The 24,592-nt window shown below is 45.8% G+C and overlaps 1 protein-coding gene and 1 pseudogene across 2 annotated transcripts in view; one reads left to right on the top strand and one right to left on the bottom strand.

Annotated features, from left to right (window-relative positions):
- Positions 1-420: 420 nt before the first annotated feature.
- Positions 421-24,592, bottom strand: part of AKAP12 (A-kinase anchoring protein 12) — a 121,340-nt gene continuing 97,168 nt past the window's right edge. For both annotated transcript variants that reach the window (XM_045391365.3, XM_045391366.3), the window contains 2 exons: positions 3,536-8,580; positions 421-1,457 (listed from right to left, as the gene is read on the bottom strand). In XM_045391365.3, coding sequence (XP_045247300.2) covers positions 3,548-8,580 — 5,033 coding nt within the window. In that variant the 3' untranslated portion in view covers positions 421-1,457; positions 3,536-3,547. The remainder of the gene's footprint in view (positions 1,458-3,535; positions 8,581-24,592) is intronic.
- Positions 9,874-9,958, top strand: LOC123573275 (small nucleolar RNA U13; annotated as a pseudogene).

Genomic DNA, 24,592 nt, shown 5'->3' with positions numbered 1-24,592 from the left:
CTCAAAAACAAACAAACAAACAAACAAAAAACAAACCCTTAATGTATGAGCATGACTCATCATTTTGACGTTTAAAAAATTTTCCAAGATTATTTCAGGAAAGGCATTTTTACTATTAAGCCTTCTTAAAATTTCTGTTATTGTTTGAAACCAAAAATATTAACACAAAAAATTTGACATTTTCAGGAAATACCAGATGGTAGAATTGTAGCAAGAATGTCAATCTGAAAAGCTACTGGTTTATTTCAGGAAAAGCATCTCTGCCATTGCTTCCTCTGAACACACAACTCAAACCAGTGAAAAGGGCTTTCATGTAATGACTACATCAGAAAGTTCTAGCTTATCAATCCTTGTCTTCATCATTCTAATGTGGTACACATATATCCCAGGCTTCCTGGTATCTAATAAAACCAGCAAATCTAAGTGAAGCAAATATTTTATTTAAATCAGTCGTCAAATCACAACTTATCCAAATCAATGTGTTGCAACATTGTTCTTAAAAGAATGGCACAAACACAATCCAGTATTTATCAAAATACCATTTGTAAAGAACCTGACTTATTTCATGCTGTGTGTGAATGCAGTCCAGCATATAAGAGTACAATCAAAAACTTACAACAATTCTTTTCTTCATAACATATAAAACATTTCACTACTTTGCCTCAGGATTAAGCATACTTATCAGCCCAAACAACCATAACAAGTAGGAAAAAGGATGTAAAGTTAATTTGCTACCAGAATATAACTTCTTTCGAACCTCCACTGGGTTAGAAAGAAAAAGTTCCCAATGGCAATAGAACATTCTGTATGTTTCAAAATGCTTTTTAGTTTTAGCACACCGTGCGTAATAGGAAAGTGACCAATTTCAGAGTGTCACTAAATATGGACCTCAATCATTAGTGAATTTTAAAGAATTGTACCTTGATCAGGAATGTTACTTCTAGGAAGCTCTGTTTTTCGCGGGTTATAACTGAGGCTTAAAGCTCCCCAAGGCTGCGCTATGGCACATGCCCCGTCATATACTGTGTGATACAAAAAGCATGTAGTATCCTGCACATTTCCTTAAACATTAAGAAAAAAATATACAATAGATACAGGAGGAGGATTACTTAAAACATACATATAAATACATAAAGAATGATACTCCAGTTTGAGAAGCAGAACTAGGTATTGCCAACTCCAGTTCCAGGTTAAGAATTTAGGACCGTAAATCAGAATTTATGTGGTTATCAAGGGAAAATAGTAGGTTGGTCTTGGGAAGAGGAAATGTTAAATGGCTCTAGCTCCTGATGAAGCCTCAGGATTGTCAGGGGCTCTCTAGAAATGACATCAGTTGATGTGCCTGCTCTCCAATTCTCGAAGTTCTGAAATACTGGTCTTCAGTCTCAGCAGCAGCGTTCATTTTCTTCTACTACTTGTCTTCACATTCTGGTCTTCCAAATAGACAATGAGTTTAACTGTAGGAGGAGGAGAATCAGCGTGAATAAAATCTCCTTTTTCTCTCTCATTTATTAACAACAGGATAGTTGTCAAAGTGACCTAATAATACCATAGTTTAACTACATTAAAGAAACAAAGATGGGGCCAGGCGCGGTGGCTCACGCCTGTAATCCCAGCACTTTGGGAGGCGAGGCGGGCGGATCATGAGGTAAAGAGATTGAGACCATCCTGGCCAACATGGTGAAACCCCGTCTCTACTAAAAATACAAAAACAAACAAACAAACAAACAATAAACAAAGATAGGGCTGGGTGTGGTGACTCATGCCTGTAATCCCAGCACTTTGGGAGGCCAAGGCAGGCAGATCACTTGAGGTCAGGAGTTCGAGACCATCCTGGGGGAAACTCGTCTCTACTAAAAATACAAAAATAAGCTGGGCATGGTGCATGTGTCTGTAATCCAGCTACTCGGAAGGCTGAGGCAGGAGGATTGCTTGAACCTGGGAGACTGAGGTTGCAGTGAGCCAAGACTGCGCCACTGCACTCCGGCCCAGGCGACAGAGTGAGACTCTGTCTCAAAAACAAAACAAAACAAAACGAAGATGGGTTGGGCACAGCGACTCACGACTGTAATCCTAGCACTTTGGCAGGTGGAGGCAGAAGGATTTCTTGAGGCCAGGAGTTTGAGACCAGCCTGGGCAACATAGCAAGATCCCTGTCTCTACAAAAAATTTAACAATTAGCCGGGAGTAGTGGCATGCGCCTGTGGTCCCAGCAGCTACTCAGGAGACAGAGGCAGAGGCAGGCGATTTGCTTTAGCCCAGGAGGTCAAGGCTGCAGCATTTCATGATTGCGCCACTGCATTCCACCCTGGGTGACACAGCAAGGCTCTCTCAAAAAACAAAACAAAGATAGGGCCGGGCGCAGTGGCTCACGCCTGTAATCCCAGCACTTTGGGAGGCTGAGGCGGGTGGATCACGAGGTCAGGAGATTGAGACCTCCTGGCTAACATGGTGAAAACCCGTCTCTACTAAAAATACAAAAAAATTAGCCGGGTGTGGTGGCGGGCGCCTGTAGTCCCAGGTACTCCGGAGGCTGAAGCAGGAGAATGGCGTGAACAGGAGGCGGAGCTTGCAGTGAGCCAAGATCACGCCACTGCACTCCAGCCTGGGTGACAGAGTGAGGCTCTGTCTCCAAAATAAAACAAAACAATACAAAACAACAACAACAACAAAAAAAAACAAAGCTGGGGAGGGTCTTGTATTATGTTACACTGCCACAAAACTAGTGGCTGCAAGTAATGAACACAGTGAGGGTTGGTCATTATATGCACTGGAAAATTTTAAAAAATAGTTGTTACTACTGCTAGGGGGAAAAAATCCATTTTTTTGGCAGTTTAATATAAACCCATTTTGGGGCACTAGTTTTTTTGTTTTTTTGTTTTTTAGATGGGGTCTCACTCTGTTGCCCAGGCTGGAGTGCAGTGGTCCTATCTCGGCTCACGGCAACCTCTGCCTCCCAGGTTCAAGCAATTCTCCTGCCTCAGCCTCCCGAGTAGCTGGGATTACAGGCGCCAGCCACCACGGCCAGCTAATTTTTATATTTTTAGTAGAGATGAGTTTTCACTATGTTGGCCAGGCTGGTCTCGAACTCCTGACCTCAGGTGATCCACCTGCCTCGGCCTCCCAAAGTGCTGGCTGGGATTACAGGCATGAGCCACCATGCCCAGTTATTGGGGCATTAGTTATTTTTTAAAAAATTCAACAAGTTAGTTGAGTGAACACAATGTATTTCTTATGCCTTTGGGTCAAACACGCACATGTGCACACACACGTGCCCTTTTATTTTCTTCTAAAGCAGTCACATTAGGGGGTAAAACAAGGCCATTCTTTTCATAATATCGATAAGACTAAATGGCATTTCAATGACCAAAAACCATGAAACTATCCTATATCTTTGAATCTAGTTGATAGTTATTTTCTTCAACTGAAGGTTCTACATGAAGGCATAATTATTTGCTCCCGATTCCTTATATAACAAATTTGCCATCTATTGGCATAAAAGAGAAAAATTGTCTTAGAAGAAAAAGAAGCTTACCTGCATGATGTTTTAAGATTCTGTAAGTTCGGACTTTGCAGATTCTCTCTCTTGTTTCTGTACCTCCTCCTGTGCTTGGGTTGTGATAGCTTTATCTGATTCACTGTGCACTTTTCCTTCCTGAAATTCTGCTTCCTGGGCATCTTCCTTCTCTTTTTGTTTTGGTCCATTTGTATCTGGGGACTCTTTGGTTAAGCCTCCTGAGGCATCAGTATCAACCAGGGCTGAGTTCTGGTTTTCAGGGTCATCGACATCACCACCTTTTTCATCTTCTTTTGGTTCAACTAGTGACTTCTCTATTCTTTCCACTAACAAGGCATGACCATCATCTTCTGGCACAGACTTTGTTCCAGCTCCATCTCCCTCTTCCTCAGATGGGAGGACGACCTCTTCCAGCTGCTGATCATTTACAGTGGAACCTTCTATCTCAACAGTCATGGTCTTCTCTGAGGCTTCACTCATGTCTTTGGAAATATCAGAATGTGCTTGTCCCACTGCGGTTGACTCTGACTCCTCTTTGGCTGAAGCAATTTGTGTTTCATCCTGTGCAGAGGCCTGAGGTTCCTCTCCTTCTTTCTCTGTTTCCTGCCCAGCATCCTGGTTGTCAGCTTTTATCATGTGAGCTTGTGTCTGTAACTCAGACGTCAACATTTCGGTGGCTGTTTCTTCTGTACGTACAAACTGGTCAACGGCTGTCTGAATGATGTTTTGGACAAGTTTACTGCTTTTGGTCTCAAGCTCCAAAATCCCATTTTCAGGCTCTAAATCCTCCTCAATTGCTACACTCACTTTGACCTCCTGGCAAGCAACCTGCTCACTGACTTCATCTGACTTCCACTCCAGTGATGTGGTTTTCTCTCCTTCCAGGTCGGAACTTAAGCCTTTTTCGGTAGTGGCAGATACTATCACTGGTGTTGATTTTGCCCGACACTCAGGCCCTGCGGGCACAGCATCTTCCCCTGGATGAGCGGCAAAGTCTTCATTTTTTTCAGAGCATTTCTCTTCCAGAACTAAATGTGCACCTGTAGGCGCCAACGTTTCACCTGTTTCTAAAATGTTGACAGTTTCTCCTAAGACCTTTTCCTCCTCTGCAGCAGCTGTTAGAGTGAATGATGCCTCAGAGCTCTGAACTTGAATTTTGGTGCATGCTGCCTCCTCTTGACCTCGGCAGGGAGGAGGGCTTCCTTCCAAACTGCTGACTTCCTTTGCCCCGTCTATGATGGGCACATTCACTGTCTGGAGGAGTTGCTTACTGACCTCTTCAGATACGGTAACAGCTGTTTCGTGCTCAAGTTTCTCTTCATTCACGTGGGTTGACTCTGCTTCCATTTTCTCCCTTTCGACTTGAATTACCATCTCTCTCTCCACGGGGGATGGAGTGGACTGAGCGTGACTCTGCAGTTCAAGGGCATCATCCTTTTTACATTCAGCTTCTTCTGTCCCTTCATCTTTAAGGGCAACTTCAGTGACCTTTTCCTGACTGACTGTTATGGCTGTGTCTACAGACCCCTCAAGTCCTTCGACAAATGGTACGTCTTCGGTTTTCTCATCAGCAAACTGGCCAGCCTCTTGAGTCTCCTCAGTTTTCGACAGAATGGGTACAGTTTCCACCGACACCCCTTTATCTGTATGCTCTAGAGTGTCTTCCATCTTTGATTGTTCTTTAGTTTCTTCCTGGAACACAAAACTGGAAGGTGCTGGAGGCCTCTCTTTCTGTGCAGGAACTGCCTCTGCTTCTGTGCCCCCTGACTGGGTACCAGATGCGACCTCATTCTCCTCATGGATCTCCACAGTCTTGTCTTTCTGGGTTGTGCCTGGCGTGTCAAAGTCTGCTACGGGGGTGCTTCCATCGGTCTCACTGTCTGTAGGGGTTTCCGCCGAGTCAGGGGGAATAGCCTGTTCCATCACCATCTCCTGTGATTTTACCCCAGCTAAGGTTTCAGCTTGACAAGTGGTGACAAGCTCACTGGACTCCATGCTCTCTGTGACTTGAGGAGCTTTTTCAAAGCTTTCTGGGGTGGTCTGCCCCATCACCTTCCCTTGTGTAAAAGGCTCAGTTTTTGCCTCCTGAGCATCTACTTTCAACACTACATCCGTCTCTTTCTTCGGACCCGGTGCTTCAGCATCCTCTTCTGGTCTTTCTGCCTCTGCTCTCTGCACAGGCTGAAGTGCGTCTTCTGGCCCACTGGTGCCAGGCAGCAGGGATTCCTCTTTCACTTTTTCTGCCACTGCCAGGAGGACCTCTTGAGTCCTCCTCTCTTGCTCTTCTATGTCAGGTACGCCACCTTCCACCTCCTGCACTGGAGTGGCCTCCTCCGTGGTGTCTGGGGAGTCGGTTAACTGGGAGACTGCTGACACCATTTCTGTGGTCTCTTCAGCAGCAGATGCTTCGGTTCCTTCTTCGGCACCCAATGGCCCTGCGGTTTCTGCAGCTGTCACGGCTTCGGGGGTCAATTCCGCCTCGCTAACGACCGAGTCGCCCCGGGTCGCTCTGTTCTCTGGCAGAGGTTCGCTAACCATGGGGGTTTCTTCTTCTGCAATTACTTCTCTTTCCAATACCTCCCCAGTTAACGGTGTGGCTTCAGCTTCTCCTTGTTCAAGAGGTTCCGTCACTGAAGCAGATATCCAAGAAGGAGACCTTTCTTCAATAATGGTAGCTGCCCTGATCCCGTCAACGACAGCCGCCGCCATTGTATGACCCTGACTCTCGCTGAGCTCCTTGGACACCTCAGCGGCTGCCTTCTGCTCGGGCTGCTCTGCGCTCTTTTGGGCTTGCTGTGCCTCCATTTTCTCCCTTTCTACAGCATCATACTCAGAAAGAGGGACCACAGCCGGGACATCAGAGTCATCTTCGTTGGCCCCTGCTGGCCCTGCGTCTTCAACAGGGGCTTGTTCTTGTTTCCCATCTGGCCTTTTCTTCCTTCGTCCAGGAATAAACTTCTTGATTGAGACCCAAGATTCTTCTTTCCCGGGTTCAGCATCTGGAGTGGAATGTTCTACACCAGACCCAGCTATGGAGTCTTCGCTCTTCTCTTCCAGCTTGGACTTTGATTTTTTTCTTGGTGTGACTAACCTTTTAAATGACTCCCAGGTGGAAACGCCTTCCCCTTCGGTAGGGCTTCCAGCTTGCTCAGGGGAGGAACTTCCCTGCCCTGGATCATGTTCTTGGGAACCAGCAAGGATTCCGTCTGTTCCCGTCTCTTTGTCTTTTCCGGCCTCATCGGCTTTCTGGTTGTCTCCTCCCATTGTTTTTGGTCCCCCTTCCTCATCAGAAGAGGACCCTTTCCTTGCTCTTTTCTTGGATGATCCCACACAAATTAAAGCTTCCCAAGATACTGAGGTATCCACCTTGCGCTTCGGTTCTTCTGGCTTTGGCTCTTCCACGCTCCCTTTCATTTCTTCTTGCATTTCAGAGGCTGCGCTCTCGGTGGAAGACAAGGTAGCGCTCTTGACCTTGTCCAGCTCATCTTCTTTATCACTTTCCGAAGGCCGTCTAACACGCTTCTTGGGCGTCACCATCTTTTTGAACGACGCCCAGGGAGTGACACCTTCTCTTTTTTTCTCTCCATCGGAAGTAGCTCCTTCTTCAGCTTCCCCATCCTGCTGCACCTCGGCTAAGCCCTTCTCCAGACACGTGATCTCCTCGGGCTCCTCAGGGGAGGAGGCAGAGCTCTCGCCTTTTTGCTCCTCGTGGCTGTCCGGAGAATCGGCTGGAACCTGAGTGTGCTCCCCTGATTCCTCATCTCCTCCTCCTCTTTTCCCTTTCTGTTTCTTTCCAGAAAGCTTTTTTAAGCCAGTGCTGGTAAAAAGCTTCTTTAGTGGACTTCCCTGCACCTTCGTTCTCTCCTGTGATGACAGCATTTCCACCTCACTCACAACGCCTTCGGCGGGTTTTGACAGCACCTTCTCATCAGGACTGAGGTCAGCTCCCTGTGTAGGGTCCTCTCCGGAAACACACGTTTCTTTGAGCTTCACCAGCTCCTTGGCAGGTTCGGCTTCCTGAGGTTCTGCATTCATTTCAACCAATTCTTCAGCTGGCACAGACCCTGCTGTTTCTTCCACCTCCATTTTCTGCTCAGTTCTCTCCTCCACGGTGCTGACGTGGACTTCGGCTACAACCTCTTCTTGGTGGACTTCGATTTTCTCATCAAACACTTCTGTCGCCAATGGAGCGGGTTTCTCTTCAGAAGGACCCTGCGAGCCACTGACTTGCTCCTCCGAGGGCAGCTCGACTTTCTCATACTCAGCTGATAACCGGGGCTCGTGGGCACTTTCCGCCGGCTCCTGTGGGTGGGCTTGCTCGGAGGCGGTCAGTTTCTCGGAGTCGGCCTCTGCCTTTCCGTTTTCTTCTGTGTCAACTTTTTCTGGCTCTTGTTCCTTTTTCTTCTCTGAAGCTTCCACTTCATCCTCCTTTGGCTTCCTGAAACTGGTCTTTTTTCGCCAGCCAGCCCAACCTTGAGTGAAGAATTTTTTGAAGGTCGATCCCGTGTCACTGGTCACGGGACTCGTTGGAGATTCTGCAGACTTGCTGGGTTCTTTTTCTTGTTTCTCTTCTCCTTCCTCTTTGCATTCCTCCACCATTGCTTGGCTAGATTCGGCTGGAGGAGAAATTTCCGCGTGGCTTTGCTCGCGCTTCAGGGTCTCTTCGGGTTTCTCTGTAGATTGTTTGAGTTCGCTTTCTTTGGATGCTGCTTCTCCAGCCCCAAGGTTGGGGTCCTGGTGGTCGCCAGCCCCTGCTGCTCCTTCCCCTTCATCTTTTTTCACAGTGAGTAGCTGGACAGTGTCAGGCTTCTCTGTTTTATCCTTTTTCACAGTGAATTTAAAGCCAACAAACTTAAACACCTTCTTAAATCCAATATCATTAGCCTGGGACTCAGTGGGTTGTGTTAGCTCGTCTAAATTGCTTTCTGAAGAAGGAATCTGTTCGATTATTTCAGGTGTCTCCTCCTGCCCATCTTCTGTGACGTCTTGAACAACCGCTGACTTAGCAGCCATCTCCTTATCGGAGTCTCTTTCGCTCACATCTTCAGAGTCTCTCTGTCCAACTATTAACAAAAAGGGGGGGTGGGGAGAAGAGAAAAGGTGATTACAATTCGAGAAAATTGTTTTTCTCAGACAGGGCCTCACTCTCTTGCCCCAGCTGGAGTGCAGTGGTGTGGTCTCAGCTCACTGCAGCCTCAACCCCCTAGGCTCAAGGAATCCTCCCACCTCAGCGTCCCCGAGTAGCTGGGACTACAGGCACATGCCACCATGTCCAGTTAAGTTTTTTATTTTCTGTACAGAGGAGATCTCACTATGTTGTTCAGGCTGGTCTCCAACTGCTGGGCTCGAGTGATCCTCCTGCCTCAGCTTCTCAAAGCGTTGGGATTACAGGTGTGAGCTACAGTGCCCAGCCCAAGAAAATTAATTTTTTTTTTTTAATTTTTTTTTGAGATGGAGTCTCGCTCTGTCGCCCAGGCTGGAGTGCAGTGGTGCGATCTCGGCTCACTGCAACCTCCGCCCCAGGTTCAAGTGATTCTCCTGCCTCAGCCTCCCGAGTAGCTGGGATTACAGGCGTCTTTCACCATGCCTGGCTGATTTTTGTATTTTTAGGAGAGGCGGGGTTTCACCATGTTGGCCAGGCTGGTCTCGAGCTCCTGACTTCAAGTGATCCGGCCACCTCGGCCTCCCAAAGTGCTGGGATTACAGGCGCGAGCCACAGCGCCCAGCAAAAATTAAATATTTTTAATACATGACCAATTAATACTTTCTTTAATGCCAGGTAATTCAAGGATAAAGTGAGATCTTATGGAGATTTGTAAATCTTAATAGATTAATGTCTACTTCTTTCCAGTGACCTTTAAAAATTCAGGTTCAAAGAGAATTATCGGCTCTTTCTGTTGCCTGTTAAAGGGAAAGTTGACAAACTTAACTATCAAAAAATTAGTTCCACATAAGTAGCCACGGTACCCCTAAGAGTGAGTCAACCAGATACTGTATCTTCTGTAGAAATGTAAGATGGAATCCCACATCACACCCATATTTTAAAGAAGACTCCATCAAGTTTTAGATATAACTGCCCACTTAATAGGAAATATAGGGTTTCAGGAACAAGCTAAAGAACAAACAAGTATCTACACCAATCTAAAGAAGGGGACATTCTATGTGGTAACTAAGTTCGACCTCAACAGGTCCCCAAAAGGGAGAAGAGCTCTTTGGAGAAACTCCAGGCTGGGTCAGAGGACGTATGAAGAATATTTTGTTGTGCTCAAAAGCTGATGGAGGTGTCGAAAGGACACAAGAACTGGCTTGACGGGGCTCCCAATGTCCAAACTTTGAAGCATAGAAAAGAATAATGGATCCTTTGCAGTTTACGAGAGTGACGATTGGGTGTTCACTGCAATGTGTGCATTGTTACCACGATGGCACATTACTTGTCTGACATGAACAAGAAAAAGAGAATAATGACACTGATGGGTTACAACACATTGAATAAAAAAAGAATCCATGAATCGAGAGTGATACTAAAAAAGGTAAATGAGGAAAAGGGAGCACTTCTTTAACGAAAAAAAATGTCAATAAATATAGATATAACTTCCACTTTGATCCTCCAAGTCATTATTGTTAAAATTTTAGATTTAGAAAATTATAATTTACAGACACCATTTTAATAACTTATTCAGTCACGGATCATGAACTGCTAAAACCATCGGGTCAGGAAACATACATTCAGAGTACCAACATACAGATTACTTAATTTCAAAAAAATGACCTTGACAATGGAGAAATCTGCAGGCACCACCTTAACCAAGTGATCACATTTAACATCCTCAATAACGGGACAGATGTCATTGTGCTTCCTGGTGTGAGGCACTGAGAAGGCCAAGAATTCCTCTACGTGGCATCCCTGACCAAAAGGTTGAACGGCATCTAATCACATCTAACGACACAACTAGACAAATCCACAATGAAGGACGTTCTGCAAAACAACTAGCCTGGCCTGAAATGTCAGTGTCACAGAAGAATGAAAATCCAGCAGAAACACAAAAGTATTGTCTGCAAGTAACTTTCAAATAGGTTGGTGGGGGGTGGGGCGGATGATGTGGCTTTCCATAAATGGTGAATTAGGTCAAATGTACGTAAGTATTTACTATATTTTTCTGGGTTTGTAATTTTAAAATCATTGAGGGGAAAAGTCAAGTCAATGTGATTTAATTGGGGGAAGCGGGGCGGGAGGAGGTATACTGTGTTAAATTACAGAGGTTTAAGGAACACAATAACCAGAGGTGCCTGGCATGATCCTGAATTGGATATTTGTTAGGGAAAAACAGCTAAAGGACATTTTTGGGTCTTCTTGGGAAATACCGAGTATGAGATTTGGGATTAGATGAGATGAATTTTCATTGAAATAAAAGGGTAGAGAGATTTGACTGCAGAAAGCAGGTTACCAAATAGTATATACAATGACCTCATTCTGGCTTAAAAACAACTATCTCTCCTTTCTCTCTCTCTCTCTCTCTCTCTCTCTCTCACACACACACACACACACACACACGCACACACATCCTTCACATATGATCTCTGGGGGATGCGAATGTCATTTATTTTAGTTTTGCTTGTCTGAATTTTCTTTTTTCTTTCTTTCTTTTTTTTTTTTTTTTTTAGACAGAGTCTCACTCTGTCACCCAGGCTGCAGCGATGTGATCTGGGCTCACTGCAACCTCTGCCTCCCGGGTTCACGCAATTCTCCTGCCTCAGCCTCCCAAGTAGCTGGGACTACTGGCAGGTGCCACCATACCTGACTAATGTTTGTATTTTTAGTAGAGATGGGGTTTCACTATGTTTGGCCACGCTGGTCTCAAACTCCTGGCCTCAGGTCATCCGCCCGCTTTGGCCTCCCAAAGTGCTGGGATTACAAGTGTGAGCCACTGTGCCCAGCTTCTAATTTTCTACATAGGACATATATCGATTTCTGTACTAAACAAAAAGGTCAATTAAAATGGACACCAAAAAGATCTTAACAAAAACTGCAAAAATATACTTAATGTTTTAAGCACAAATTGAAGGTTAATAATTATAACAAGCCAGGCGCGGTGGCTCACGCCTGTAATCCCAGCACTTTGGGAGGCCGAGGCAGGCGGGTCACGAGGTCAGGAGATTGAGACCATCCTGGCTAACACGGTGAAATCCCATCTCTACTAAAAATACAAAAAATTAGCCGGGCGTGGTAGTGGGCGCCTGTAGTCCCAGCTACTCGAGAGGCTGAGGCAGGAGAATGGCGTGAACCTGGGAGGCGGAAGTTGCAGTGAGCCGAGATCACGCCGCTGCACTCCAGCCTGGCCAACAGAGCAAGACTCTGTCCCCGCCTCCAAAAAAAAATTACAACTAGTACATACACCAGGACTTAGAACACAGCAATAAACACTTGAAATGCAGAAATATTTAGAAATATAGAATGCTTCCCAAAATTCATACATTCATTCTGCTTATATAATCTGATTACTCTGAAAACAATTTATTTTCATATTTATGAAATACTACAAATCTATGTCAACAAATTTCCATCGTACTACTTATTTGGTTTTATTTTGAAACTGAACCCCAGAAAGTTAAGTGAAAAACTAGGCCGGGCGCAGTGGCTCATGCCTGTAATACCAGCACTTTGGGAGGTCGAGGCAGGTGGATCATTTGAGGTCAGGAGTTTAAGAGCAGGCTGGCCAACATGGTGAAACCCCGTCTCTACTAAAAATACAAAAACTAGCCAGGCATAGTGGCGGGCACCTGTAGTCCTAGCTACTCGGGAGGCTGAGGCAGGAGAATCGCTTGAACCCGGGAGGCGGAGGTTGCAGTGAGCCACGATCGCGCCACTGCACTCTAGCCTGGGTGACAGAGCCAGACTCACTAAAAAAACAAACAGACAAAAACAACAGCAACAATGAAAAAACTGCCTAAGGTACCCAACCAAGTCAGGGCAACAGTGTGAGTAGAGTTTTTTTTTTGTCCTTGTACCTTGTTATTCTCTAAGTTAAGCTAAAGTTCTTTTTTTCTTTTCAAACATTGCTAGATTTTTGGATATTCATAGATGAATAGGTTATCTGGGCCTCTTATTCTTCAGACTCAATAAGGGCCTTTGCTTCAGTGGTGATGCCACAGACTCAGTATCTGTAACAGCTTCGATAATCAGCAAGGCTCATTTTTTCTGCCATCAGTATCTAAGGTAGCATTAAAAACAAAAACTTTTAGTTTTACCTGAGAACTAAACATTTCAGATAGCGAAGAAGGTTTCACGAAAAACCCAAGAATCTCATTCTTTTGATCTGAGGCACAGTTTCTAAAGGATTTCCCTTTTCCCTTTATAAAATACACATTTGTGACCAACATTAGACTTAACAAACAATAAGGAAAAATTAAACACTCATACTAAACTTTGAAGCAAATACTCAAAGAGAAAGGAAAGTCCAGACATCTACGATTTAAACTTCTTCTATATTTTATATATATATATATATATATATATATATATATATATATATACTCTTCCCATTATTTTTTAAAGCAAGTATAGTATTCTGAAATAAGAAAATGCTTTAAGTTTCTATTTGTTCCTATTATAAACCGACATTGTGATGAATGTGTTTAGAGTTAACTCCAAAGGTTTCTTTAACAGTATTTCCATGAACTATTTCTTTCTTTTTCTTTTTTCTTTTTTTGAGCCAGAGTCTTCGCTCTGTCGCCCACACTGGAGTGCAGTGGCACGATCTCAGCTCACTCCAAACTCCGCCTCCTGGGTTCAAGCGATTCTCCTGCCTCAGTCTCCCAAGTAGCTGGGATTACAGGCGCTGCCACCACACTTGGCTAATTTTTGTATTTTCAGTACAGACAAGGTTTCACCATGCTGGCCAGGCTGTTTTCAAACTCCTGACCTCAGGTGATCCACCTGCCTTAGCCTCCCAAAGTGCTGTGATTATAGGCGTGAGCCACGCGCCTGGTGGTCACAAAAGAACTTTTTGCAAACACTTCTAATGCAATTTAAGAGATGCAACTTTCCTTTTGAAAAAGTTGGATAAAATAATTGGAAATATACTAGAGAAAAAAGAAAAATTCCAATAACAAACTCTATTCTAGTATGATTTCACTAGTACAGAATACAAACAGAGGCCGGGCGCGGTGGCTCAAGCCTGTAATCCCAGCACTTTGGGAGGCCGAGGTGGGCGGATCACGAGGTCAGGAGATCGAGACCATCCTGGCTAACACGGTGAAACCCCGTCTCTACTAAAAATACAAAAAGAAATTAGCCGGGCGTGGTGGCGGGCGCCTGTAGTCCCAGCTACTCCGGAGGCTGAGGCAGGAGAATGGCGTGAACCCGGGAGGTGGAGCTTGCAGTGAGCCGAGATCGCGCCACTGCACTCCAGTCTGGGTGACAGAGCGAGACTCCGTCTCAAAAAAAAAAAAAAAAAAAAAAAAAACAGAAATTACATGTCCTGCCAGCAAGCATGTGATTAAAAACAAATACTCATCAACCTCCCTGGAATCAGAAAATGCAGAGACATGTTGCTAATATAGGAGTAGAAAGCTGGTGTCACACAACCATTTCCCCCTCACTATTTTCCCTCCACTCTTAAATCTGTGTTTCCATTGTAAACACTTCTGTTTCATCCTGAAAGGGCCGAAATGTTTATAGTCAAAACTAGGAAGATAAAGGTTCATGAACCAGCTGCCAGCAGGCAGAACAAAACAGCTATGGCTCACACCTGTAATCCCAGCATTTTGGGAGGCCGAAGCAGGCAGTTCACTTGAGGTCAGGAATTTGAGACCATGCTGGTCAAAGTGGTGAAACCCCATCTCTACTAAAAGTACAAAAATTTAGCTGGGCGTGGTGGTGCATGCCTGTAGTCTCAGCTACTTGGGAGGCTGAGGCAGGAGAATCACTTGAACCTGGGAGGTAGAGGTTGCAGTGAGCCGAGATCACGCTACCGCACTCCAGCCTGGGCGACTGCCATCAGTATCTAAGGTAGCTGGTACTGAACAGCTATTGATAGTTCAGTATAGCTTAACAATAATCAGATGTTCTCGTTATATAGAGTAAGTGAGTTATGAGATGAACACATAATAAAACGCATATAGAAAAATTTTAAGTTGTAGGCAGGGCGTGGTGGCTCACGCCTGTAATCCCAGCACTTTGGGAGGCCGAGGCGGGTGGATCACGAGGTCAGTAGATCGAGAACATCCTGGCTAATATGGTGAAACCCCAACTCTACTAAAAGTATGAAAAAAAATTAGCTGGGCATGGTGGTGGGCGCCTGTAGCCCCAGTTACTCAGGAGGCTGAGGCAGGAGAATGGTGTGAACCTGGGAGGTGGAGCTTGCAGTCAGCCGAGATCACACCACTGCACTCGAGCCTGGGTGACAAAGCGAGACTCCGTCTCAAAAAGAAAAATAAAAATGTTAAGTTGTAACTGGTCAACTAGTCTGCAGTCTCTTTTGACCTAAGTAATCCTAAGAGCTACAATTGTCAGAACAACCTTCTGATGCCTCCGTGCTTTGTGCTTCACCCTCATTTCGGCTTCCAGGTACCCTCTGTGCTGGGGCAATCTACACACTCCATACAAGGTACCTGCTAAGCAGGGCCTCCTAAAATACCGCTTCTATCACATCACCAGGCTGTCGACTCCTAATGGCTCCAGGGCCTAGAGAATAGTCTTCTAACCTACCTAGCCTGGCAGGTACCTATATGTGTACCCGTGCTGTTGAGATCCTGACCCCAAAACACATGCAATCGGGCTTGGAATCCGAATTGAATCATAGACCGCACTTCCCAGCCTGCCCCATCACTCGGCTCCACACTCCCCATGGTGCAGCCCAAGTGCTGAGGCCTGTTCCATTCTCTTCTGCGCCCCACACTCTGCCGGCCTCCAGGCCTCACAGTGAGGGCAACTTTGCTAAATCCTGGTGACTTTTTGAGGCCTGGGTTATCCTCGACCTGCCCTGCCGCCCACCTCCCCAGGTGACCGCAGCCACAGCCATGTCCACTCCAACCCCCTGACTCCCCTTTCAAGCCAGAATCTTCCGGGGGGTGTCCTCTGGGTGGCAGGAAGTGGGGCCCACCCTGGGGCATCCCTGGGGTTGCGGCTGTGTGAAAGTGTTCCCCTCACATCTCCCTGTTGGAGGTAGGCTGCTATCGCAGAGCGTTTTGGCACCTGTGTCACGGGACCCAGAAAGGCCTTGCCTTTCTGGGGCTGGGGGCCTGGGGCAAGATCAAGGGCAGCAGGCGGCTCTGCAGCCTGGGCTGGGATGCCACGGTCGCAGGCCCTTCTCGACCTGTCCCTGTGCGCCTTGGCCAGTAGAGAGGCTTTCCCAAGCCTGGGACGGGAAGGAAGGAGGCTGGAAAACCCACACACCCATCTCGGGCCGGTCCTAAGGGACAGTTGGTGGCCCTCGGGATTCCGTGTCCGCCATCGCCGCGGGGCGAACGGCCGCTGGGGGGGCACGTGCTACTCACTGCAGAGTTTACTCCACCAGGGCATGGCGCGCGCAGCCCGCCGGCAGGGGCAGCCCAACAGCGGCCCGCGAGGCCCAGCGCGCCCCTGCCGGCTGCCATAGCTCGCGAAAGCCTGGGCCCCGGGGCCTGCCGCTAACGTCACAAAGGACGCAGCCTCCCCGCGCCCGGCGCCAGCCCTCAGCCTCCCCAGAAACCCCCGGGGATCCTGCGGACCGCCCCAGTGGGGTCTCTTCAAACCCAAGCCCGCTGAGGCCAAAAACCATCCTGCTAACCAACTGCCAAGCCGCTGCTGAACATCCCTGACACTTAATTTCTTTTTTTTTTTTTTTTGAGACGGAGTCTCGCTCTGTCGCCCAGGCTGGAGTGCAGTGGCTGGATCTCAGCTCACTGCAAGCTTTGCCTCCCGGGTTCATGCCATTCTCCTGCCTCAGCCTCCCGAGTAGCTGGGACTACAGGCACCCGCCACCTCGCCCAGCTAGTTTTTTGTATTTTTTAGTAGAGATGGGGTTTCACCGTGTTAGCCAGGATGGTCTCGATCTCCTGACCTCGTGATCCGCCCACCTCAGCCTCCCAAAGTGCTGGGATTACAGGCTTGAGCCACCGCGCCCGGCAACACTTAATTTCAAAAAAAAAAAAAAAAAAAGGCCTCGAGGCCTGGCGCGGTGGCTCACGCCTGTAATCCCAGCACTTTGGGAAGCCAAAGCGGGCGGATCGCCTGAGGTCAGGAGTTCGAGACCAGCCTGGCCAACATGGTGAACCCCCATGTCTACTAAAAATACAAACAAATTAGCCGGGGGCGGCAGCACATGTCTGTAATTCCAGCTACTCGGAAGGCTGAGGCAGGAGAATCGGTTGCACCGGGGAGGCGGAGGTTGCAGTGAGCCGAGATCGCGCCACTGCATTCCAGCCTGGGAGACAGGGCAAGACTGTCTCAAAAACAAACAAACAAAAAAAAACAACACCCCAAAAAACCCCAAAAACAAACAAAAAGGACCTCGACAATGGAGAAATCTGGCAGGCACCACTTTAACCAAGGGATCAGACTTATCCTGGATAATGGAACAGATGCCATCATGCTTCCTGATGTGAGGCACTCAGAAGGACAAGAATTCATCTTTGTAGCACTGCTGATCAAAATGTTTAACGGCATCTAATCACGAGGAAACAATCAGACAAATCTGCAATGAAGGACGTTCTGCAAAACAACTAGCCTGGCCTGAAATATCAATGTCACAGAAGGATGAAAATCAAGCAAAAACACAAAGGGGTTTTGTCTGGCAATGGCCAAGGCATGGCGGAATCTGCTTGTGGGTTTGGCTGGGTTGTAAAGAGCTTTAAGTTCTTGAGTATTAGCACAAGATTGAGGGTATCAGTCAAGTTCCCATTACAAAGCCATCACTTATAGAGCCTTGCGGGATAGAAGGTGGAGCTCACCTGCTCCTACCAACTGGGACTTCAAAAATAGTCATCTGTGAGAATGCAGTTGGACAGCCACTTGGGAGGACAGTCTACGGCTTCTTTTCATACTGAATATACTCTTACCATATGATCTGGCAATCATGCTCCCTGGTATTCACCCAAATGAATATTTATGTCCACACAAAACATCTGCACACAGATGTTTACAGCAGCTTTATGCATAAGTGCCAAAACTTGGAAGCAATCAGATGTCCTTCAATAGGTGAGTGGATAAAGTATGGTACATCCAGACAACGGAATATTATTCAGTACTAAAAAGAAATGAGTTGGCTGGGTGCGGTGGCTCATGCCTGTAATCCCAGCACTTTGGGAGGCCGAGGTGGGTGGATCGCGAGGTCATGAGTTCAAGACCAGCCTGGCCGAGATGGTGAAACCCCGTCTCTACTAAAAAAAGTACAAAAATTAGCCAGGCATGATGGTGGGCACCTGTAATCCCAGCTACTCGGAAGTCTGAGGCAGAGAATTGCTTGAACCCAGGAGGCGGGGCTTGCAGTGAGCTGAGATCGTGCCACTGCACTGTCCAGCCTGGGTAACAAGAGTGAGACTCCATCTCAAAAAAGAAAAAAAAAGAAAGAAAAATTAGTTATCAGGCCATGAAAAGACGTGGAGGGAACTTAAATATATATAGCTAAGCAAAAGAAGACACTCGGAGGAAGATACACAATGTATGATTCCAACTATATGACATTCTGAAAAAGGCAAAACTATAGAGACAGTAAAAAGAGCAGTAGTTGCCAGGGGCTGGGGGGAGGAAGCACAGATGATTTTTATGGCAGTGAAGCCATTCTACATGACGCTGTCATGGCGGGTACACATCATTATGTATTGGCCCAAACCCACAGAAAGTATGCCACCAAGAGTGAGCCCTAATGTAAACTTTGGACTTTGGGTGATAACCATGTATCAGTGTAGGTTCATTGATTGTAACAAACAAACCATTCTGGTGGGGAATGTTGATAAGGGCTGGGGGAGGCTGTGTAGGTGATGGGGCAAGGGACACATGGGAATTCTTTGAACTCTCCACTCAATTTTGCTGTGAACCTGAAACTACTCTTAAAAATTGTTTTTAAAAACGGTCATATGACTTGACCAACATCATATAGGTGTGTGGTATCTCAGGAGGGCCAAAGGCTGGCTAGGGAGTGCTTAGAGTGAAGGCACTAAAGGAGCAAAATACAGAGTTTGTCTTTTTGAAAGAAAAGTCAATTTCATACCCTTTTAAAGCATAAACATACTTATTTTCCATAAATCATTATAACTTTTTATAGTTCATAAGCACCACTTATGGCAAGAACAAGTATTTCGATATGTCAACTCCTACACTTAGATGGAAAAACTGCTTTATGTCTAATGTGGACAGCAATTTGAATTCTATTTCAGTGTGAAAGGCAGAGTTTATTCATAGTTACAGTCATGCATCTTTTTGAAAAGGAAACAGTGCATACATCCTACCCACCCACTCACAGATAGCGATTCAAAAGATCACCCGATCATCACTTTACAACCATCAAAGTGAAAGCTGGATAAAGCAAGAATCAATGGTGCCAAAGTGCTAAATGGAGGAGAGGGGCAGGATGTTTACATGCTTATTGTTGAAAAGGAGGGAGAAATACCCAATTCTACAGTGGAGAAATCGGACAACACCTTAACATCAGTCTACAAGGGACAGATGGACACTGCGTGCAATACCCTGAGAAGGACACAACATCACCTCTGCAGGATTCTGGCTTACAATGAGTAACCTACGGCCAGGTGCAGTGGCTCATGCCTGTAATCCCAGCACTTTGGGGGTGCGAGGTAGGCGGATCACCTCAAGTCAGGAGTTTGAGACCAGCCTGGCCAACATGGCGAAACCCAGTCTCTACTAAAAACACAAAAATTAGCCAGGCATGGTGGTGGGTGCCTGGAGTCCCAGCTACTCAGGAGGCTGACGTGGGAGAATCGCTTAAACCCGGGAGGCGGAGGTTGCAGTAAACCGAGATCACACCACTGCACTTCAGCCTGGGCAAGAGAGCAAGACTCCGTCTCAGGGAGAAAAAAAAAAGAATGAGTAACCTAAATCGATTTAGGCAAAAGAAACATCAAATAAAGAATGAGTAGAAATGGGGAGAGAACTTATGCTTTGAATATATCAAAGTCTAAAAGACAAAAGCTATAGAAGTCTTCCAGATTAAAAGAAACTAAAAAGACATGACAACACAAAATCTCTGACCCTAGGGTGGATCTTGGAATACAAAGAGGAATGCTTTAAAAGGGACATAATTAGATTAACTGACAAAATTAGAAGCAGATTATAGAAAAGTTCTGTAATAACTTAAATGTATGATATTGATAACCGTCAATATCTATACTATGGTTATGAAAGGGAATATCCCTATTCTTGGAAAATACACACTGAAATATTTAGGGGTAAAATGATGTATACAACTTACTTTCAAATGCTTCCCTAATTTTTTTTGAGACAAGGTGTCCCTCTATCACTCAGGCAGGAGTACCATGGTGTCACCTTGGCTCACTGCAGCCTCCGTTTCCAGGGCTCAAGTGATTCTCCAGCCTCAGCCTCCCAAATAGCTGGGAATACAGGCGTGAGTCACCAACGCCTGGCTAATTTTTGTATTTTTAGTAGACACAGGGGTTTCACCATGGCTGGCCTTGAACTCCTGAGCTCAAAGCAATCCTCCTCAGCCTCCCAAAATGCTGGGATTACAGGTGTGAGCCACTGTGCCCGGCCTTCTTCAGTGAATTTATTAATATATCTCATGCCTATGTGAGTTATAACAGAAACCTGTGGACTGAGGTTTGTTTTGTTTTCCAACAAAAAGAGAGTAAATACAGCAAGTTAGGGAAAATGTTGACAATATTCCACTATTTGGGTTAGGTGAATCTGAGTAAAGAGTATGGGTGTTCTATGTATTCATTTTAGTTTTCCAACTTTCTGAATGTTTACAGTTATCTTTTTGTTTTTTGTTTTTGATACAGAAACTCGCTCTTGTTGCCCAGCCTGGAGTGCAATGGCACGATCTCAGCTCACTGCAACCTCCGCCTCCCAGGTTCAAGCGATTCTTCTGTCCCAGCCTCCCAAGTAGCTGGGATTACAGGCGCCCACCCCCACGCCCAGCTAATTTTTTGTATTTTTAGTAGAGATGGGGTTTCACCATATTGGCCAGGCTGCTCTCGAACTCCCGACCTCGGGTGATCTACCCGCCTCGGCCTCTCAAAGTGCTGGGATTACAGGCGCCCACCCCCACGCCCAGCTAATTTTTTGTATTTTTAGTAGAGATGGGATTTCACCATGTTGGCCAGGCTGCTCTCGAACTCCTGACCTCGGGTGATCTACCTGCCTCGGCCTCTCAAAGTGCTGAGATTACAGGCGTGAGCCACCGGAACTGGCCTGAAATTACTTTTTTTTTTTTTAAATCACTTGGAAGAATGCACTCGGAATTGCAGATAACTACTAAAAATTATAGAAAACAACAAAATGTAGAGTGATGATTTACCCGACCTGATTTTAGAGGAGGATATCAGATATTTCCTTCACATTACATACCATAATATAAATTTTATATTGTATTAAATAACAGGAAAACGAGTTAACTTTCTCCCACCGAAGACAGAAAAAGAATTTAGGCAGAGGGGTTTAAATTTTAGTTGTAACACTTACTAGCACTGGGCCCTTGGGCAAGTTTCCTAAAAATCTCTGTTCTTAGACATTTCTCCAAAGAAGACATACAAACAGCAAAGAAACATATGAAAACATTCTCAGCATCACTATCAGAGAAATGCAATTTAAAACCACAATCTTGCACCAGTCAGAATGGCTATTTTTTATTATTTATTTATTTTGAGACGGAGTCTCGCTCTGTCGGCTAGGTTGCAGTGTAATGGCGCGATCTCAGTTCACTGCAACCTCCGCCTCCTGGGTTCACGCAATTCTGTCTCAGCCTCCCGAGTAGCTGGGACTACAGTCGCACGCCACTACGCCTGGCTAATTTTTATATTTTTAGTAGAGACGGGGTTTCACCATGTTGGCCAGGCTGGTCTCGAACTCCTGACCTCAGGTGATCCACCTGCCTCAGCCTCCCAAAGTGCTGGGATTATAGATGTGAGTCACTGCGCCTAGCCAGAATAGCTATTATTAAAAAGTCAAAAAACAGCAGATGTTGGCACAGATGTGGAGAAAAGGGAACGTGTATACGTTGCCAGTGGGAATGTAAATTAGTAAGAGAGCTATAGAAAACACTATGGAGATTTCTCAAGGAACAAAAAACAGAACTACCATTCCACACAGCAATCCATTATTTGGCACCTACCCAAGAGAGACAAAATCAATTTATCAAAAAGATACATGTTTCTTGCAGCACTATTCACACTAGCAAAGTCATAGAACCAACCCAAGTGTCCAAAGTTTGACTGGATAAAGAAAACGTGGTCCACATACACCATGGAATATATGCAGCCATAAAAAAGAAAGAAATCATGTCCCTTGCAGCAACATGGAAGGATCTGGAGGCCATAAACCTAAGTAAAATAACTCAGAAAGTAAAATGCTGCGTATTCTCATAAATGGTAGTTAACCAATGAGTACCCAGGGACATAAAGATGGAAATAATAGACACTGGGGACTCTAAAAGGGAGGGAAGGTGGGAGGGAAGTGAGCGTTGAAATATACTATTGAGTACAATGTTCACCACTCCTGTGATGGGTACACAAGAGCCCAAACTTCACCATTATGCAATATATCCATGTAACAAACCTATACACGTATCCCTGAAGCTAAACTAAAAATAAGGCCAGGTACAGCGGCTCACAGGGCTGTAATCCCAGCACTTTGAGAGGCCGAGGCAGGAGGATCACTTTGGGGTCAGGAGTCTGAGACCAGCTTTGGGCAACACAGTCAAACCCTGTCTCTACTAAAAATACAAAAGCTAGCTGGGCGTGGTGGTACATGCTTGTAATCCCAGCTACTTAGGAGGCTGAGGCAGGAGGATAGCTTGAACCCGCAAGGTGGAGGTTACAATGAGTGGAGATCGTGCCACTGCACTCTAGCCTGGGTAACAGAGTGAGTCTCCATCTCAAAAAAAAAAAAAAAAAAAAGTGAAATAAAAAGAAAATGAAAATCTCTGTTCTTAGTGTCCTCACCTATAACATAAGTTGCTTACATTATAGGTGAGGACACTAAGGCTGGTTATGAGGATGACATATCAGTTGGCTTTCTATAAAAATAAAACTTTAATTTTCATTACTTTTTGCCAATTCCAAACATAATCAGTATAAACTGTAGACAACTTTAAAAACACAGAGAATAGGGAAAACTTTTCATAAGGACAACATCCAGATAATCACTATTTGTTTTGTTTTCTGAACAGAGTCTTTAAAACTAAGACCTAATGGCTGCAAAATTTGTTTTTCTGTCCCCATGGTTAGATAATGTCAAATCTTCACCATCATCCTTCCTCACAAACATTCCCGAGTAGAAAATCATTGTCCAAATGCCTGAATGAGTTTTGGACAGAAGAGGGCGGTATTGAACAGCTTTCAGCTCTGCTGAACCAGAAAGCTCTTGATTTTCACCACCAGAAGTCACTGAAAATCACATACAAAAAGTTGAAGATTGGGTGCAGTGGCTCACGTCTGTAACCCCAGCACTCTGGGAGGCCGAGGCGGGTGGATCACGAGGTCAGGAGATCAAGACCATCCTGGCTAACATGGAGAAACCCTGTCTCTTAGTAAAAATTAGCCAAACATGGTGGCGGACTCCTTTAGTTCCAGGAGGCTGAGGCAGGAGAATGGCGTGAACCCGGGCGGTGGAGCTTGCAGTGGAGATCCTACCACTGCACTCCAGCCTGGGCGACAACTATTCCGTTTCAAAAAAAAAAAAAAAAAAAAATTGAGATGCACTCTTTTTTATTTTTTTTGAGACGGAGTCTTGCTCTGTTGCCCAGGCTGGAGTATAATGGCGTGATCTCGGCTCTCTGCAGCCTCTGCCTCCAGTGTTCCAGCGGTTCTCCTGTCTCAGCCTCCTGCGAAGCTGGGACTACAGGTGCCCGCCACCACACCCGGCTAATTTTTGTATTTTTAGTAGAGACAGGGTTTCGCCATGTTGGCCAGGCTGGTTTCGAACTACTGCCTCAAGTGATCCACCTGCCTCAGCCTCCTAAAGTGTTGGGATTACAGGCATGAGCCACCGCGCCCAGCCGAGATGCACTTTCAAATCCTGTAAAGTTGAATGTGACATTGTGCCTATTTTTAACACCTTGACTTCCAACATCAACATTTCAAGGGGAGAAAAGAGGCACATAATATGTCTCGAGTTAACTCCCTATCTTCTAGTTTTCTTTATTTGCACCATGTAAAGATGCAGATCCCTTTTCTGTTTTTGTTTTTGTAGAGATGGAGGATCTCGCTATGTTGCCCAGGCTAGTCTTGAACTCCTGGCCTCAAGCGATCCTCCCACCTCAGCCTCCCAAAGTGCTGGGATTACAGATATAAGCCACAGAGCCTGGCCAGATGCAGGTCCTTTACCTCAAGTATGGCTCAAAGGTGGCCGGGACCCTTCTTCCTGTGCTGGCCTCCCCCTCCTCATCTCCTTCACTTTTTTTTTTTTTTTTTTTTTTGAGACGGGGTCTCGCTCTGTCACCCAGGCTGGAGTGCAGTGGCGCGATCTCAGCTCACTGCAAGCTCCGCCTCCCGGGCTCACGCTATTCTCCTGCCTCAGCCTCCTGAGTAGCTGGGACTACAGGCGCCCGCCACCTCGCCCGGCTAGTTTTTTTTGTATTTTTTAGTAGAGACGGGGTTTCACCGGGTTCGCCAGGATGGTCTCGATCTCCTGACCTTGTGATCCGCCCGTCTCGGCCTCCCAAAGTGCTGGGATTACAGGCTTGAGCCACCGCGCCCGGCCATCTCCTTCACTTTTTTTTGCTTTCCCCAGCCCAACTGTACATGATACACCAAAATCACCCCCATATTTCCCAGTTTCTTGCTGCTGGTAAAGATTGCCAAACAAGACCATCATCATTCCCTTCTAGTTTGTGGCTAGCAGAAACCTTTGAAAAAAAAAATTTTTTTTTTTTTTTGAGACACAGTCTTGCTACGTTGCCCAGG

This window comes from Macaca fascicularis, chromosome 4 (genome assembly GCF_037993035.2).
Source record: "Macaca fascicularis isolate 582-1 chromosome 4, T2T-MFA8v1.1".
Lineage (NCBI taxonomy): Eukaryota > Metazoa > Chordata > Mammalia > Primates > Cercopithecidae > Macaca > Macaca fascicularis.
This window is presented reverse-complemented; position numbering and strand designations above follow the sequence as displayed.